General features: G+C 44.1%; 1 protein-coding gene across 1 annotated transcript; it reads right to left on the minus strand.

Moving 5' to 3' along the window:
- Positions 1 to 9,161: 9,161 nt before the first annotated feature.
- On the minus strand, positions 9,162 to 17,303 carry LOC146174478 (uncharacterized). The gene is made up of 5 exons (XM_084584800.1): positions 17,098 to 17,303; positions 11,132 to 11,185; positions 10,694 to 10,747; positions 9,572 to 9,785; positions 9,162 to 9,331 (listed from the first exon to the last, which is right to left on the minus strand). The coding sequence occupies exons 1-5, from the start codon at positions 17,147 to 17,149 to the stop codon at positions 9,310 to 9,312; spliced, it is 396 nt and encodes a 131-aa protein (XP_084440926.1). The 5' UTR covers positions 17,150 to 17,303; the 3' UTR covers positions 9,162 to 9,309.
- Between the last annotated feature and the right edge of the window lie 1,864 nt (positions 17,304 to 19,167).

A 19,167-nucleotide genomic window follows, 5' to 3' on the forward strand; every position in this document is an offset into this window, starting at 1 on the left:
TACATTATTTCGAGGCTAATAAATATCATTCAAAAAATAACACGGGCTCTAAAACGGCCTGATAGCACAGAAAATTTTTAATGTTTACATGCTTGGAAAGATCACCCATTGCTGCATAAAAATGCCGTTAGGATGTGATATTTATACACTCCTGCTGGAGTCAGCTCGTACTTATCGCTAGATGTTTTTCGCAAGCCATGATTAAAATTCGTGTCAGTATATTTATTTCCCTATAAAGCTATTCAAAAGTCGGTACCCGGAGGTTAAGGAAAAAGTGTGGTGGCATAATTATATTGATCATTATTTAGTGATTTTGTAGTGAAAGCTACCCTACTGTAGATTTTTAAGCCGCCCGCGTGGCGCTGTTGTGCCGTGGCACATTTGCAGAAGATGTAAACTTTCGTCTCTCATTTCACATGGGACGGTATGTAAGAATCAGCCTGCCAGGACCCTGGCAGTCACGTTACGCTTATAGGCCACTAAGACACGTTTGTATGGCTTAGTTAAAGCCGGGCTTAATATGTGGGCTGCTAGCCTACGCTATCGCCTCATGCCATTAAATGCGGAGCTGAAGTGTCCCCTTCTTTGCATGCAATAAACGACTTTACCCCCACCAACTAAAACGCCGGTGAACTTTGATGCGTTCAACGAAGCGCTGGTTGTGTTGGTGCAACGCTCGGTCGTCCGCAGGCAAAGATTTCGCGTCGCAATCGGCTCTGCAGCATTGCACCAGTGCAATTTTTATTATCATTTTATTACTCATAAAAAGTATCAACATAAATCGTATAACGTTTACTCACTATCAACTGCGATTAATCGTTTCGTAATTTTTCTAATCGTACATCTGTCATCAGCATGTTACGCATTGGTGCACAGATCTGGTGCACAGATCCGAGGCATCAATCCCACGTAAAAATCTTGCGCACTGGAGTTTCTTCCATGCGCCTAGAAAGGCTTTCGCCTTAAAGTACATTCAACATACATTAAACGAAAATAAGTTATATGTATCGATTGTGACAGTACAGCAGTTTTAAGTCTCGCTATCATCGCTGAAGTTACTCTGCTTGGCTTTACGGTAAGTGAATGGAGCGAAAGATCCTTCCTCTTAACTACGACCTCCTCTTATAAGCCTGTCCGCTTCTGGAAATTTTATGCTACGACAGGCTGTCACCCGTTAATAATTAGAGGGTATTATTAACGATGCGCCCTTAACGCTGTGCACACTCCCAGACACCCTTAGAGTGAGTGAGGGTAGCTGTTCCGGTCGCGAAGGAGACGCCCTCGACCTGCGTGGCAAGCTCAGCCGGAATTCAACTACTTTGTAGTGACAGAAGGGGGTGGCCGTTTGGTGCCCAGTGTCGCCGGTTCAAGTCAGAGTAAGGATCGGAGTCAGAGTTAACAAACAAAACAAACTTTATACACGGCAAGAGAAGATACAGAGGAATACACAAACAGTAAAATTGCAAAGACGAGAGGTTCACAGAAACACAAACGCTAAACATACAGTTGCAGAGGTATTCAATAACACAGCATTTACATTAGATCAAACACGAGAGAGTCACATAAACAAACACCAAATTGTTCACCGGGCACTGTTGCAGTCCGACGCCTCAAGGATCACGATGTGGCCGCATCTGATTCCGACTCAAAATACATAATTACCGACTCGCGAGGAGCCTGTCGGAACGTCAGGCAAGGCTGGACTCCCTTATTAGCCTATAAAATTTACTTAAATTGCATACGAGATACGGACCCCGCACACCGCTACCTTATATGGGCCCCTGCTTATCAGGGTTTGGCAGGAAACGAGGCAGCAGACGCAGACGCCCGCGCGCTCTCTCACCGGGCTGTTTTCTCCTCCCTACCCGATCAGGAACCCGATTTTAATCCGGCTTACGCCTTCAAAGATATCACGACGTACTATCAAAATTGCCATCGTCTTTACCCCAGCCCATGTAGAGGTCTCAAAAAGACGGATGAGCGGCTCCTTCTCCACCTTTTCACCAATACATTGCTGTGCACGGCAGCCCTAAAACATTTTGACCCCTCCTTTAGTGGCAGCTGCCCACACTGTGGAGCGGTGTCTTCTGACATCTATTGCATGGTGTGGGCCTGCCCCTCCAACCCGGCTATTGCCCCCATCCCCAACCCAACCCGGGAGAACTGGGAGGCGGTCCTGCTCGGCTGCCACGAATTACAGGCCCAACAAGCCTTAGCCGGACGCGCCCGAGCGGCGGCAGCCGCCACTGGGGTCCCCAACTAGGGACCTCCACTTAGTGCTTGTAAGGACCGGTCCCTTATGGGCCGATCCAAACATCCTTGTGTAAATAAATGTTCTTACCACCACCATCACCCATGCAAGACGAGCGCCGCTCCCTCGCAGGTCCGTGGGCTTGCCAGCAGCGGGTGATCCCCGGGTGTCCAGCCAAAGCACTAGCGAACACGTCGAAAACACTGGCTGACTGACTGACTGACTATGCAAGCGGCGCGGTCTCTATAAATAGGGCGCGCCGCGTCTGTATGTTAAGGCACGCTAAGGCTAGCGCTCACACACACTTAGCTTTGCTGGTTAGAGCGCTCCCTTCTCCTCCCGTGGAGCCGCGCGTCGTCACTGGCTAGGTCCAACTAACTACTCTTACACCGTGGTCCCATAAAATGGTCTGGAGTTTTCTGGCATATTCCAGACTGATGAGTCCTCGTCATCGCCGGGCGATGAGAAAGAGGGCGGCAGCGACGCGTACAAAGCTACGCGCTCTCTGGCACGGGGAAGGAGGTTTTTCTCCAACTTTTTCTCCACGCGGCGCCGCGTGGGCCTCGCGCCGCGCCGGCTTAAAAAAATGTGCGCCGATTTCATGACCCTGCCCCTCCCTTAAAGAATATTGTCCTACAATATTCTCAACGACCACGAACATTGTGCGCACATGCATGCGCTCACAAACCACATTGGGCAAATGTCCATGCCGCGCACATACATTGCACAAATTTCAGAAATTGCAATAACACATTACAATGCACACATCAGACGTCTCACAAGTTTCTCAGACTCTGATAATTTTTTCACAGATCACTACATGATATTCACAAACATAGCAACACACTGTTGTCGGATACATATAGGAAGCAACAACACACAGCTTTTCAAATGCGAAGTTCACAAACCTAAATTTCCGAGCGTAATTCCAAACTGCGATCAGTGCGTGAAACGCTTCTGTCCGCCAGGGATTCAACCTTCGCTCTAGGCTCTCGCATTGAGGTCCTTCCATTTCCCAGATCGGGCTACTGCAAATTCCTTAAGGCATGACTCATAGTCACCTTGCAAATAACACAACCAATGTGTGCCGATAAATGCCCCTACAACCAGTAACGCCGATGGATACACGGGAACCTGCGCCAATGCGCACAGACCAACAAAAAGAATCACTGTAGTAGCGTTCTTTCCTAGGCACCGGTATTCCTTCCACTGAAGGTTAAATATTCCAAGTGATGTCCCTATAAGTAGGAAGAACACTTGGGCTACCTGCATCAACGACGGCCTAGGCATTCCTGTCTTTATTTTCTGAGTCGTCTCTTTCTTTTCGGGTTCCTCCTGAGGTGTTTCCTTTCCTTTATTCTTTTCTCGGGGCTTTTCCTCCGGCTTCTCAGGGCCTTGCTTGCCTCGCCTTGCCTTTTTCTTTTTAGTTTCACTGCAGCTCACAGGGGAGGAACTTCGATCAGCATCCTTGGGAAATGTTGCGCCCTTGATATTGCCCAGCACCAAATCGTAGATAGGGCGTTCAATGCAAATAACTGTCACTTTTCCAGAAAAATATGGCGTCTGCACTTCAAATTTTGCCTCAGGTAGCAGCTGAATTGAGCCGTAAATTAGCCTCACAGGGCATTTCTCACCAGTCAGACCATTCTCCTGAAACAAACTGCATTTAACGATTACGGCACTGCTACCTGTATCTCGTAGCACCGAAATTGATTTTCCTCCTATCTTTCCCCTCGAAACCGAAATCCGATTCACCGCAGCTCCAGGTTTCGCGTGTATTACGGCGTTCACCACCATGATTTTCTTGTCCTTCTTTTGATTGACAACCTTCTTTGCTTCCTCCTCCTCTAGGCCGTGCACCACGCGTACTTTCTTGCCGTACTTCAGCTCAACAAAGCCATCGGCATCTTCTTCCTGCAGGCGACATTCCGACTCTGACAGAGCCCGCTGTCACGAAATCGGCGCACATCTTTATCAAATCCGCGCAGCGCGAGTACCGTGCGGCGCCGCATGGAGAGAAAAGCCTCATCCCCCGCGCGAGAGAGCGCGCAGCTTTTTACTCGTATCCGTCGCCCTCTTTCTCATCACCCGGCGATGGAGCTGACTCATCAGTCTGGCATATGCCAGAAAACTCCAGAACGTTCTACGGGTCGTGGCCAATGACGACGCGCAGCTCGACGGGAGAAGGAGGGAGCGCTCTAACCAGCGAAGCTAAGTGTGTGTGCGCGCTAGCTTTGGCGCGCGTTAACAGACAGACGCGGCGCGCCCTACTTAAGGAGACCGCGCCGCTTGTGCAGTCAGTGAGTCAGTCAATGATTGCAACGTGTTCTCTTGTGCTTCGGCTGGACTCCCGAGGATCACCCGCAGCTGGCAAGCCCACGGACCTGCGAGGGAGCGGCTCTCGTCTTGTATGGCTGCCACATCGTGACTCTCGAGGCGTTGGACTGCAACAGTGCCCGGTGAACAATTTGGTGTCTGTTTATGTGTCTCGCTTGTGTTTGATCTGTGTTGTAAATCCTCTGTGTTATATTGAATACCTCTCTAGTTGTAAGCTTAGCGTTTGTTTTTCTGTGAACCTCTCGTCTGTGCGCTTGAAGTGTTCTTGTGTATTCCTTTGTATCGTCGCTTGCTGTGCATAAACTGTGTTTTGTTTGTTACTTCTGACTCCGAACCTTACTCTGGCTTGAACCGGCGACCGCTCGGCACCAAACGGCCACCCCCTTCTGTCACTACAAGGTAGTTGAGTTCCGGCTGAGCTTGCCACGCAGGTCGAGGGCGTCTCCTTTGCGATCGGAACAGCTACCCCCACTCATTCTAAGGGTTTCTGGGAGTGTGCGCACCGTTTAGGGCGCATAGTTAATGATAACCTCTAATTATTAACGGGTGACAATTATTCTGGCTCCCGCGACAGGACGTTTAGTGCACTCAAGCACAAAGGACGAAAAACGAGTTTACGAAGAGGTCGTAAACACTGTAGCAGCGGAGCGATAGCGAGAGGTACCGCGCTGAAGCGGTTGTGTAAGGTCCATTAGAGTGCTATGTATTAGCATTAAGCAGTTCAGATTGAAGATGAATGTCAAGGAGATTATTGCGTTGGGCCTAGAGAAAGTTTTTAAAGGAGCTGAACTGCGAGAATGGGTGGACCGAAAAGAGAGGTTCTAGAATAGGCTAAGAAGGAAAGAGAATAGGCTGAGAAAGAAAGAGAGAGACAACGAGAAGAAAGAGAGAGAGACTGGCAGAGGAAACAAGCAGAGGCAAAGAGAAAACGAAAAAAAGAGAGGGAGAATGGCAGAGGAAAAAAGCAGAGGAAAAGAGACAAGAAGAAAGAGAAAAAGAATGGCTCATGAAGAAAGCCGAAAGTGAGAAATAATGGCTCAGGAAACGAGCAGAAAGAGAGAAAGATTGGCTCAGGAAGCAGGCAGAAAAAGAATTCTTTAAAGAGAGAGATATCCTTCTGAAGAAGCTGGCTGATATTCGGCGTTTAACAGATATTACCGAGGCTCCGGGAGTTACCTTTCCCTATATTAGAAAGTACTGCGAACCGAGTGATTAATTGACAGTCACAGGTGGTGTGGAAATTAGCTCCAGAAGTCAAAATGAGGCTATGGAACAGGCTGTTCCTGCAAGGGAAGCTACGAGAGAATACTTAACTGGAGCTAATATTTCTCAGGAAATTCGGAATGTGTCCTCCAAATGGCAGGTTGCACGCAGTTGCCGAGCCAGAAAGCTCATACATGTGCGCTTCGCCTCAAAAGGAAGGAGCACAAGAATGTAGCTCCACGTCTGGTTGCATGACTGACGGAAAGGGAGAGCTGTCGAATAACAGCGATCCCGAAAGCTCAGATGGCGCTGAAACTGAAGACAGCAATCTTCCACGAATGCAAGAACCGGTTTACAGGAACGGTTTGACTGACGAGGAAGCTCTACTCATTGAGGAGGACGAAATGTTTCCCTCCGTTGGGAATGAGTGTGCAGATAAGGAACCGAAACCGTCAGAAAGACATGAGTGCACTGCAATGAAGGAATTCATGAAAACCTTTAAGAAAGAAGAATTAATTAAAAGTGAGGAGAATAAGTCTCCAGTTAAATATGAGCACCATTCCAAGAAGGTACGGCTGAAGGCTGTAAAGAAAAGAAAGAAAGTCGACAGAATCAAGGCAGAACAAATTGATTCTCAACGAGAAGCTCCGTCGAGACAACCATGTCCTGGCTATGCGAGGGAAACCGGAGCAAACCTGCCTCGGCCAGCCGTACGGTAGAAAGTAAGAAAGAAAAGAAAACTCAACACTACTGATGTAGGCAAAGTCGAGCGGGAAGAGTCCCAAAGAAAAAGAAGGAAGAAGTTCCTGAAGGACTGGAAACGTAAGCGCAAAACGACCTGCGCTGACCAAGATCAACAACATCAAGGCATTATGAGAGAGCAATGTCAAATTTGCAGTCGGAAATCACACTTAGATGTGAGCAGCAGGAGAACTGGGAGCCGCGCCCGTAAGAGAAACTCAAAAGAGAGCAGAAAAGGAGCAGGACGCGCGAACGAAAGAAAAACCAGTGCTTAGTGAGAAAGAAAAATGGCATGTATGAAAGATGGAGAGGAACTGATACGTTCCAAGGAAGAAGTGCAACACGAGTTTGGAAATATAAGCTAAAGCATGCCTTAGGTTTGTGCGCTTCATATTTGAATAACTGTGTGTTTCTGTGTTCAATGATTGCTATGTGTCTCCGACGACAGTGTGTTGCTATGTTGTGAACATCGTGGTATTGATGCGTGAATCTTGTAATGTGTCATTGCGGTTTGTGAATTTTGTGCAGTGTGTGTCATGTGGGCATTTGCCCCATATAATTTGTGATCGCATGCATGTGCGCCCGATGTTCGTGGGTATTGTGAATATTGTGGGACACTATTCTTTAAGGAAGTGGCAGTGTCACGAAATTGGCGCACATATTTGTCAAGTCGGCGCAGCGCGAAGCCCGTGCGGAGCCGCATGGAGAGAAAAGCCTCCTCCCCCGCGCGAAAAAGCGCGTAGCTTTGTACGCGTCGCCGTCGCCCTCTTTCTCATCACAAGGCGATGAAGCGGACAAAACAGTCTGGCATATGCCAGAAAACTCCAGAACGTTCTACGGGTCGTGGCCAATGACGACGCGCGGCTCGACGGGAGGAGGAGGGAGCGCTCTAACTAGCGAAGCTAAGTGTGTGTGCGCGCTAGCTTTGGCGCGTGTTAACAGACAGACCCGGCGCGCCCTATTAAAGAGACCGCGCAGCTTGTGCAGTCAGTCAGTCAGTAAGCCAGTGTTTGCGGCGTGTTCGCTTGTGCTTCGGCTTGACTCCCGGGGACCACCCGCTGCTGGCAAGCCCACGGACCTGCGAGGGAGCAGCGCTGGTCTTGCATGGCGGCCTCATCGCGACTGTCGAGGCGTTGGACTGCAACAGTGCCCGGTGAACAATTTGGTGTCTGTTTATGTGTCTCTCTCGTGTTTTATCTGTGTTGTAAAGCCTCTGTGTTATATTGAATACCTCTCTAGTTGTAAGCTTAGCGTTTGTTTTTCTGTGAACCTCTCGTCTGTGCATTTCAAGTGATCTTGTGTATTCCTTTGTATCGTCTCTTGCTGTGCATAAACTGTGTTTTGTTTGTGACTTCTGATTCTGAACCTTACTCTGGCTTGAACTGGCGACCGCTGGACACCAATCCGGAACAGCTATCCCCAATCACTCTAAGGGTTTCTGGGAGTGTGCGCACCGTTAAGGGCTCGTCGTTAATAATCCTCCTAATTATTAGCGGGTGACACCCGCGCGCATGCCGCCTGGATAGCTGCCTTGTCAGCGTGGGGACGCGACATTGCTTTGTGTCCCTTTTGTCCGCATTTCCAACACGTGGATGGATTGTTGGTTGTGAGTTTGCGGCAGTTAGGTGCATAATGGCCTAGTTGTGCGCAGAGATAGCTCCTCGGAGTTGATTTTACGCTAGGTTGTGTCTGCCGGAATTCGAGCTTTCGAGGGGTTTCAGAATTTGCATTCTTGCTCAAATTTTCGCCTCCCTGGGCTTCGACATATTGTTCTGCAAGATCCATCATTTTGTCCAATGTATGCGGTTTTCTTTCTTTTATATTAAGCGACAGACTAGGGTTACAGCTGGCCAGGAATTGTTCTTTAATTAGGAGCTCGCGACGTAAGCCATTCTCTAGTTTAATTTTTGATAGTTCAGTTCAGCGGTCAAAATAATCACTCAGTCACGGAACACACTGTGTTGCCGTTTCACCGTCCATTGGTTTTCCAGTCCTGAACTTCTCACGAAACCCATCCATCGTAAATCTGAACGTTTTAAGTAATGCAGCTTTCACCTTGTTATAGCTGACTGCATCCTCAGGAGGAAGTCTTCCAAATACGCTTAATACTTCGCCACTAAGGCAAGTGCTCAAGAGGGTAGCACATTCACTGTCTGTCCAATGTGTATTTATAGCGATCCTTTCGAAGCGCAAGAGGAACGCGTCGAGATCGCCTCTTTTCTTGTCGTACTTCGGGATTAATTTACTAGCGTCTATCCGCAAGCTGCTATGTCCTTTACTGCCCTACTGAAAATCTCCCATATGAATTTTGAGCATACGGTATTATTGGATATGGGGGATATGTGTCATATGGGACATAAGGGGAGTACGGGTGATATGTGCAATATGGGCATATGGGCGATATGTGTGATATGGGTATATGGGCGATATGTGTGATATGGGCATAAGGGAATTATGGGTGATACGGGCAATATGGGCAATACGGGCATTATGGGCAATATGGGCATTATAGGTGATTTGGGCAGGATGGGTGACGTGAAATCCACAGCCATATAATTTCTTTTCAGGTGGTGACATTTGAGCAGGTGTCCTACATTATACAATAAGAGAAGGCTGGTAATGACTGAAATTTTCGGTATTATTTATTTGGCTTCTGATACACAACATTTGAAGTTTCAAGCTTGCATTTTTCATCTGTTCGTCTTTCAGCATTTCTGTAATATATCTTTAGTTTCTGCATGCACTTGCTTGGAGGCAGCTGATCAATAGCATTCCTGCTAATATATGCGACAAATCCATCTGGAAAGCAACAAATGAGGAAAAAAGTCCGAAGAGAAGAGATGGTCAATTTTATATCATTGTAAAAATAAATTATTGAAATCAGTCAGGAAACACCAAAACAATTCACAGCAATATAAAAGAAATAGAATTGAACACATGAATTCTCCACAAATGTGAAGGATGTTGAGCTGTATTTATGTAAAACAACATGAACATGACTGAAAAAAAAGATAATTAGATCACGATTGAAGCACTCACTTGTTACAGCTGCCAATTTGTGATAGGTCAGGGCTTTTTTGGAGGCTGAATGGACTAGAGTTCGGAAAGTGGCGACACGGGGCCCCTATCACACTCCTGTTTCTGAGACACAGGCAGCCTTCACTGGTTCTTTGAAAAACAGAGAATCCTTGGGCAGCGTCAGGAGCCACTGCCATCTCTCTACAGGAATGTACACACCCTTGCCGAGGTGAACCTGCATGGAACAGAGAAAAGCATTACCCTCCGCATGCATGAAAAACTAAAATATGAATAATAAAGGATAAAATATGCACTTTAAAGAACCCTTAAGCGAAAGGCAATTTCCCTTAATATATCTTGCAAGGATATTTACCAGTCATGAGGCAGTTATAAATATTGTTCTAAGTTATACATGTTATGACAATCTGATTAAGCTTTGTATTGTTACCTATTTAATGTGTTTTGAAAAAAATTTAAAACAGATGAATCTTCGGTTAAAAAATCACTCTACTGGCACTTTTTGGTGCCTTATAAAAACCTTTGTTCACAGATTGTCTGCAAAAAATTTTAGTGTGAAAACATAATTTCACTTTTCATTAGACTAGAAAATTCAGAGGTGTTACGTGATAGCGCCTTTAAAGAAAACTGGTTTTGAACAGTTCAGTAAAAACCACGAAGATTTTGGAAGAAATCGCACACCGTAGAAAACACAAACTGGTACATTTGTAGTATCAAATAACTCGTTATTTTCGATATTAATAAACAAAATAAATAATCCTCTATGCTTTCCTTGTTACGAGCGGCAGTAGGCTCACCTTGTATGCGCCATACAATGAGCCGCTTATGTCCCTACAGTTTGATCACTAGCCTAGTGATTTAATATAGGTTATATAGTAAATGTGGTGAAATAAGTAATTATTTCCATGCGTACCCAAGCACATGGTAATAAGCAACAGTAAAAACATGAATGAATACATAGACTTCTTGACCTTTCTTTCCCAGTTTTTAAGTGAGATGGCATAGCAAGAAGCACAAAACAAATTTTAAAAGGTGTTTTTCTGGGTCTTATGGTCTCCTCCTTATGTATTTCTGTCTGCACGGTTGGACAAGTATAAGAGTGGTAAACATGTGCAATTCCCCTACCTGGTCGTTTACTGTTGCCAGTACAGGTACCTGGTCCCCAGGCACATTCGAAACCTACAAGGAAAGGAAAACCAGTGAAACACGTACCAAACTGAAATCCGAAGTCACACATGTTTATAGATGGGCCACAGTAGAAAGGTAAAATGAACAAAAAAAGATATTGCTCTTGGTTTTGATGTTAGCTATGTGTTGTCTACAGCCACGAAGAAAAGCCACCCTTACAACTCTGATGTGCAAGCAATAGTAAAAACAGGAATGAATGAACACATAGATTTCTTGGCCAATCCTTTCCAGTTTTTTAAGTGGGATGGCATAGCAAGAAACATGAAACAAAGCAAAGCAGTGCACATTAAAAAGAGTTATAAATTAATCTGGGTGTTATGACTTTGTTAGGTAGTTGTGCAGCATAGGAGTAGAAAGCATATGCGATTCCCCTACCTGGCAGTTTGCTGTTGCCAGTACAGGTACCTTGTCCCCAGGTGCATTCAACACCTACAAGGAAAGGAAAAGCAGTGAAACAACAAACTGAAATCTGAATTCACACGTTTATTTATAGATGGGCCACAGTAGACATGAAAGATGAACAAAAAAGATAATCCTTTTGATATGGATAAGGTTAGCTATAGGATTTCTACAGCCATAAAGAAAAGCCATCCTTACTGCTCTTTTGTTTGCATATTTTCAGTGCATTGTTCGCACTGTTTCCTAAAGAGCTAGAAACGGAAGGGATCTGTATAAGTAGCAAACAGCTTAATGAATAGATCAGTGGTTATCGGCAATGGATGAGTTGGAGACCTCTTGTGAACCACTGAAAGTTGACTGTAGAGGGGGGTAGGGATTCTTGTGAGGACTGTTATTGCTGCAGTTCCAAGAGATCAAACTGGGATAGGGTCCATACTAAAGTGATCTCTAAAAATGTGCACTTGATAAGCCAGTGGGCCACAGCTGCAGAGGACATAGACAGAGGCAGCATGTCAGTATGTATGTTGCTGGAAAGGACTGAACTCCTTCCAACACTGCGCTGCTCACTCTCCCATCCCAAATGTTTTGCCTGCAGCCCATCCAGCAGTGCAGCAAGAGCTCGAGTTTAACCGATGCCTGCATCAACAAAAATCCCTCTCTCATATGCAGACTCTCAATTTCCATACTCCTCTCCTGTGTCTTTGCCTTTGAGAAACTAGTTGGCTTTGAAACTCCATGCTTTTAACCCTGAGCACAGATCTATTGCATAAACTTTCTTTTTGTGGGGGAGATGTGTGTTTGCAGACCCTCAAAATATTTTTGCGGACCCCCATTTGAGAAACACTGGAATAGGCCATCTGGAATGCTTCCACCGGATTCCAACTTATCTTTTTTTTCCAACTTATCTCTTATACTGTTGTCAGCCTTAATGCTCACTAATAGTTTTAAAAGCCATGCACATGCACAGTGGCAATATGGTAAACTATAGTAGTCGTTGAGCAGTGGGTATGCATAACATGCACAACTACAGCCAAGATTTAAAATCAAAAGGCACTTCGGAGACAACTGTACTGGATGTTTCATGTTTACATAGACTACTGTAACTTAGGCTAATTTTTAATTCTGCATTAACTGACTTATTATGGAAGCTTAATTACTGAAAGTTGTAAATATTTGCTGCAGAGCCAGAGTGGGATATGCAAACCTGTATAGTGCCTGTGAAAACCAATCATTAAATTGTTTCCTATATTATATTTCTCATGCAGTACTTTCTTGCATTCTAAAATTCACAGAATATGAGAAACAAAAGCCATGTGACCAGATGCTTATGCCAAGCTCCTGTGCTGCTCTCAAGCATGCAGTGACTGACTGGGATTCCTGCTTTTTACTGCACAATGGCACAATGAATGTTCCTGACCGAGCATTTCAAAGGAGAATGAAAATGCTCTTTACTTTGTTTTGTAGTCAGCAATGGTCAGTCATTGCAGCATGCATTTGCACCTTCACATGACACAGGCTAGAGATCCAAATATATACAATACTGTTGCATCACCATGCCTACAGTCGTACTGCTGCCAACCTTGCCCACTCATTACATATTCTCGACAGCTGCATAATAGCAAAGCTCAAGTGCCCAATCAAGTGACCTTTTCTTTCATATTTTATAGGCTTTAAAATGAAAAAAAAAGAAGTTTGTGAGGCATACCAGGCAAGAAACAATTTGATAGGTGTTTTCTGAAGTTCTTATAAAACCTTGCATATCTCACTTGGGGGCTGCAGGGAATAATGTAGGAGTTAAGTAAATATAATCAGGTAAGGGCAAAATAACCTTTTTGAAGTCTTAGCTCAAGTTGCTTGGAAAGCTTGTATAGCAGAAGCACTGAAGGAAGTCATACACTGCAATTCCCACACTGAAGACCTATTAGTGATAGAACGTTCTGCTCAGCAAAACTGTTTGAATACTTCAAAGTTTGGCACTGTCTGCGGAAAGTGATAGCAGATTGACAAAGAATGATGATATGGACTTCTTATCAGCATCAATTTTACAGCAAAGTTGGCACAGCCCAGTGATTTCACAAGCTGTCTTTGTCATGTTTGCAGCTACTATACAGCAATTATGGCACAAAGCTCATATCTGGATGTCAGAAGCAACACTAAAAGTGTGAAGTGCAGGCACACAGGATGCAACAAAAGGAGCATTCATCTATTTTCATTGATACTCTGAAGGGGAGTCATTTTGACAGCTGAATAAAAATTGGTTGAAAGCATTGTGTACACATAGTTGAAAGCATTGTGTACAGATAGTTGAAATCAAAATGGTACATGATGGTTTCACTTGCAACTGCAGTCTGCTTAGTTAGGAAGGCACAGCCCAGACCATCTATGCATGACCATCACTTCAACTGAGCAGGCAATGTCCTTGAAGTAATTTATGAGCCACATTTACAGCACCACAGCATTATGCTGTGGAACAAATCCTAGCATTCAACTGCATTGTCTAGGGCAATGTGCTTGTTACTTGCTTTTATTCTTATGCAGTATTGCTTCATTGAGAACACAGACTGAAACCTGCTGTAAAATGTCACTTCCTTTGCTTTGTAGACAAGCTCGATCACGTCTATGCCCTGCAAAGTTAAGTCAGTGTGTGTGCCAGAAGCTTGAGGTCATGAGTAGTAGACATGGGCATGCTCCTGTTTTCTCTTTGCCAGTGAGCTGCAGTTTATGATAGCATGAATAAACTTTATCTTCACCAATGAGTTCATCTGACCTAGCTTGATGCTTTTTTTTAATATTGGTGCAGCGCATTCACGACGAGGACGAGAGGAGACACAGACACCTGGGCATAAATGCACTGCACTGATGTCTAACCAGCATGCCCAAGCATCTACCTTGTCTTCATTTTTTTGCTTGCACCCAGGTTCCTACTTTCTCAGATTCACTCAACTATTACTGCTCTAGCTCTTCATTTCATGTAATATCTTGCAGGAAACACTAAATGTCTAAAAATACACTGCACCAGGAACAAAATTAAAAATATAAAGGAAACTAAAAAAAAAAAACCGATGTTTTAATTGCAGCACTGACTATGACAAGGTGTGATTTGACAAATTTCGCCACAGTCATTGATTTAAAAGGAGGAAACCTATAATGCCATTGGGAATTCTAAACTGGAAAGTGGTCACCTCTCTAAAAATGCCACAACCACATGACAACTGGCAATGTGGCTAACTTGCCACTTGTGAGTTTTTGCATCACAAGCTGCGTTCACCTCGGGCTTCGGCCCCGTTAGCATTTTTTGTGCGATGTTGGTTTTGTGCCCTGGCCTTTAACTTTTCTTCCAGATTTTTCATGAAAAAAGAAACATGTGGCTACTGAGATTACATCTACTTTGTAGGTGCGTTTGCACGTTGATGCCCTTCTGTCAAATGTAAAGCGCGAATCAAAACATACAAAATCATGTTGAAAGTTCAGCACATTTGTGTAAGTGTATCTCGTCCTTTTGTCCTTGTCTGCCAGCACTACAATACCATAATGCTCGACAACCGCTAACTAGCCCAGTAACATATCCTGCATTAGTTTTAATAGTGCTGATTGCACAAATTCATTTCAGTTTCACGTTTTAAAATTGGAAAGTGGATCAGCAGGCCATGCAAATTTCACTGTGATGTATCTTCAGCCATCACAACTTGCAACATTCTCGGAGCCGGATTAACAGAAATAAGGGCCCTAGGCTAGAGTGCATTGCACCTCCCCCCCCCCCCCCCCCCCAATTTGGAAGTCCCTCCTATCTCTTCCATATTATACTTCTGTAAATACCCCATTTCATTTTACCCTACACCAAACTAAAAAAAAAAAAAAAAGGTGTGATTACTGTGATTGGCATGAGAGTGATGGATTATTTTTAGAAAAAGACCTCCCGAGTGAAGGGGAGTTTCTGTTTTTGCAGCTCGACAAGGTCTGACAAAGGCAAAAGCTAAACAAAGTAAGATCAGGTGGGGGCCCCAGCTCTTCATTCTGATTTTCTCTCTTCATACCTGTCGCTCAACATTCAATACTTTGTGGTTCGGGCTCCCTTCTCACATCCTCGGAGATAAGGTTCTGTGCTTCAGCATCCTTAGCCCCCACCTTTATCCAGTGCTACATTCTATCCTATTCCGTACACACAACTTTCACAAATTTCTGTACAAAAAGAGATGAAATACAACTAAAGAGTGCATTTTTAGTACACAATGACAGTTGTAGTTTCGAAGCGTGCCGTAAGAGTACGTAATTTTCAATGCAGCACACATTCTTCAACAGTACCTAGTACTATTTAGATATTCATACTCTCTCTTGCAATACGGCCCCCTCTAGTGACATCAACATCTACATTTACACCATAAGACAACAGAGACAGTGCCACTGCTTGGCATCATCTGTGTTCACTCCAAATGTGCAAAGTGATCTTGGGTGCCGCCGGCACCTCTTGTGCTGGATGGACAAACCAGAGGCTTAGGCTTTAGGCCGTGTGAATCAGTATCATCGAAAGCAGTTACTGCCCTTATTCATCTCACAATTTCTGCATGTATTATACTTTCAAAATGTAGACACAACAGTTTATATGCTGCAGGAACACAAGTAAATCGATGCCTACAATAAGAAATCATATTGCCTAGAACAGCTGCAAGGTGAATACAAGTACAGTAATAAGGTAGAAAGTTGAGCGAGTTGGTATATAGACATGGTTGAAAAAATCCACTGCACTAAAAAAGATGACGTCTAAACGCTTAAAAAACAGGACAAGCGCAGACTCCCAACTACGGTTATTTGAACAAACAGAACCACCAGACAGTAAAAAAAAAATATTACGTTTCAAATTTTATCTAGGTATAAAAATGCACACTCTGCTAGGGAGACAAAGGCTGGGTGATGCATCTAGCACCTTTTTTCCTGATACAGTAGGCCTTTTTAAGTTCTCATGTTAGCCTATCTCGATGATGGAAAAGAATGCTAGTTTGTTAGAACTGCGGATAGCAGCCTTGTCTATCTTTATTACTATTCTTATTTTTTCCTTCGTTGCATTTCCTGCAATGCACAGCCACGTGCAAGTAAGTGTCGGACAATATGGCCTCCAAATGCTCCTTCAGACATACATTTATACATCAGCCAATCTGGCCAACAAACACCTTACTGCAAGATAAATGGAACTCATACACAACCGCACATGCAGGGGACGTGCCATGATCTGTGCCTAATAGTAAACTGAAATGGGCCAATACTCTGGGACAAATCAATTTTTTTCTGTACACAGGCAAATCTGGACAATTTGAAGGGTGCAGAACAAACCACTGTAATCTCATAACAATGGGCGACATTCTTTATGTTATGAGAGAGTTGTGCTTATAAGGTATGATTTATGTTTAGAGTGTATAGTCGTGGTGTTTTTTAGCACAGTGGATTTTTTCAACCAAATACAGTAATAACTGACTGCGATGATGCCAATAGAGAACTTATTCCCACAGCTAATATCACTGATTCACCAAAGTTGCTGGCTACACTCAAGGTCCCTCACTGCACGTACTCGGTGAACACAGATGGTGCCCAGCGGCGACTATGTCTCTGGTGTCTTCTGGTGTAACTATACATTTTTGTCGATTTCTGACATTTTTGTTAGAAAACATTGCTTGCTACAGACAAAATGACAACAAAGTTTGAAACAAGACTCCAAGCACAAATAGTGTTTTGGCCTGTCCGAAATTGAACACGAAATTAAAATTAATGGTTAGGAAATGACAGGCTATTACAGCATGTTACAGAGACGTACACCCAGGTATATATAATGCAGATTACTGTCAGCACATATCAAACAGAATGCTTATAATTCTGCGCTTACATCGCTGCATTTAAAACTTAAAAACAAATCATTTCGTTTAAATTTCAAAAGAAAAGTGTTTATAACTTGCCAAATTTCTTGTGCAGCAAATCCTGGAGGCGGCTATCTTGATCTTCAACCATTTCAGCTTCTCCTCCAGCTTTCTGACCTTTCTTCGCAGGGACTTCCTATTTTCTTGCTCCTTCCTTAGCAACCATCTCTCAATAAGCTCATCACCCGAGCTTTCAGGCCATGGGAGTCTTGTCCGAGAAGGAGCAGTTTTTTTTTTTTTTTTACTGCGTTTCACCTTCAGAATACAGAAAGTATAGATTAGCAAGTACCATCTTCAAGCATCCATGCAGCTTCTGAGCAAATAAAAGCATTAAGGCAAAATTCACCAACTTACTTTATCAAATAATCACCACAAACAGTTTTGCCCCCAACACAAATACCTACATGTGTTATCTATAGTAATCCAAGATCTTGATCTGGCTGGCAGAAGTGCTGGCTCATGGCATCAGTGCATCTGCCAGCATGGCGCCTGGACAAATGCACCCCCCCCCCCCTACTGGGATGAGCAAGTTTGGCTCCATAAGATAAAAAAAAAAAAAAAAAACATCCTGCCATCGCCCATGCCCTGATGTGACATTCCAATAGGATCTGTTTTTCTATAGGAGAATTGCGCTGCGTTTGCAAACTACTTTGCAAACTAGGGACACTGCTCAAGGGGACCTTTTTTCTCATTCCTGCAGTAGCTAACAAAAATGCAACAAGACTGCAAAGACATGAAGCAACGCATGAAGCAATGCCGAAGTATCAAAATCACCTAACAGCAGCAATGCATTTCTAGCAGGTGCACTGGGTGCATGCTGATCTGCGCCTTTACAATAATGGGCCACCACTGTAATGAAGAACTCAAGTTGCTTTATTTCAGATATGAAACTGGAGAAAGCAAAGACATGCATCCACAGTACAAGTGGCATGGTGATCAGAGACATGTTGCTATTGCAATCAGTGCTGCAAATGTGCATGACCGAAAATCTTGTTTCGGTGAAAATGTCATAGGTGTAGTGATTCTTTTAGTTCAAATTATATAGCCCATCACGTACAAGAAGAATAAGATTGAAATTTCAAGCTAACTGCTTGAAGAGCCTCGATATATGTTACCTTTTGAGAATGGTGCATTGACTGTCAGCAAGCGTGCTCACGCAACGGATCTATAGGCTATGAATTTTTCTCAAGTACAAAAAAACTGCACCACGTCAGAGTCTATGCAGTGATACGTAAGCGTCAATATAGTAATAGTCCAACTTTTTAGAAACATGTGCTCTTTTCTGGTGCACACAGATTACACACATACCCACTGAATCACACTGCTGTAAGCCAGAAGCATTGAAGTACTACAGCAGCTTCGATTGGGCAGGATGAAGCAGCTAGGGACCAATAAGTTGATTATACGCGTGCGCCATGCCTCCTGACGTGTTACACTCTGCCTGCATACTGGAATGGCAGCCACTGTGGCCCAAGTGCAAGCTCTCTACATATCCCAACAATTGCCTTTTTTCCCCATTAAGTTTACATTACTCTCCCCCTACATTTTTGACCACTGATTCAATATGCTCAATATATGCTTTTCTGGAATCCTGTACACTTACTGGTCAGTTTTCTATTCTCTTCCTCCACTGCAATATCCGCACTCTTCCTATACAAATATTTAGTTAATACCTTCGTTGCCCGTCGGTTTTACCCATTCTCCACACCCATCCTTCTTATCGGCATTTATTCTATGCTTCTCAAGCTTTCAATGAGCTCCGCTTTATGTCACCCTGTACTGCCGCATCAGTGGTTTATTTCTAGCAGCGCTGGTCCGACTTCAGGAACAACTCTCCCCTTCTGAAAGTGATCCCTGGTGCCAATACTCCTTTTCTGATACCTTTCAGCACCTCTTACCCATTGTATTTTCATGTTGCTCTATGCTTCATTACTCTGACATGTCTCTTCCCTTTCAGTTAAATACTGTTCCTGCTTTCCCACATACATATTGTCCTCGTTCGTCCATCCTGTAAGATATCTGTATTTTCTAAAAGCCTGTCCTTACTTAAATATTGATGACATGCTGTAGCAGACGACCACACTGAATGTGACCGCGGTTGGATAAATT

The sequence above is a fragment of the Amblyomma maculatum genome, chromosome 11, assembly GCF_055883805.1.
Source record: "Amblyomma maculatum isolate TAMU_Amacu chromosome 11, ASM5588380v1, whole genome shotgun sequence".
Classification (NCBI taxonomy): Eukaryota; Metazoa; Arthropoda; class Arachnida; order Ixodida; family Ixodidae; genus Amblyomma; species Amblyomma maculatum.

Bases quoted from the DNA above. Each gene is read 5' to 3' on its own strand.
- LOC146174478 (XM_084584800.1), bottom strand. From the start codon at position 17,149: ATGGTTGAAGATCAAGATAGCCGCCTCCAGGATTTGCTGCACAAGAAA. The intron at 11,186-17,097 runs GCAAGTTATAAA...CTTTCCTTGTAG, and splicing joins TTTGCTGCACAAGAAATTTG to GTGTTGAATGCACCTGGGGA. The intron at 9,332-9,571 runs GTGAGTGCTTCA...GTTGCTTTCCAG, and splicing joins CAAATTGGCAGCTGTAACAA to ATGGATTTGTCGCATATATT.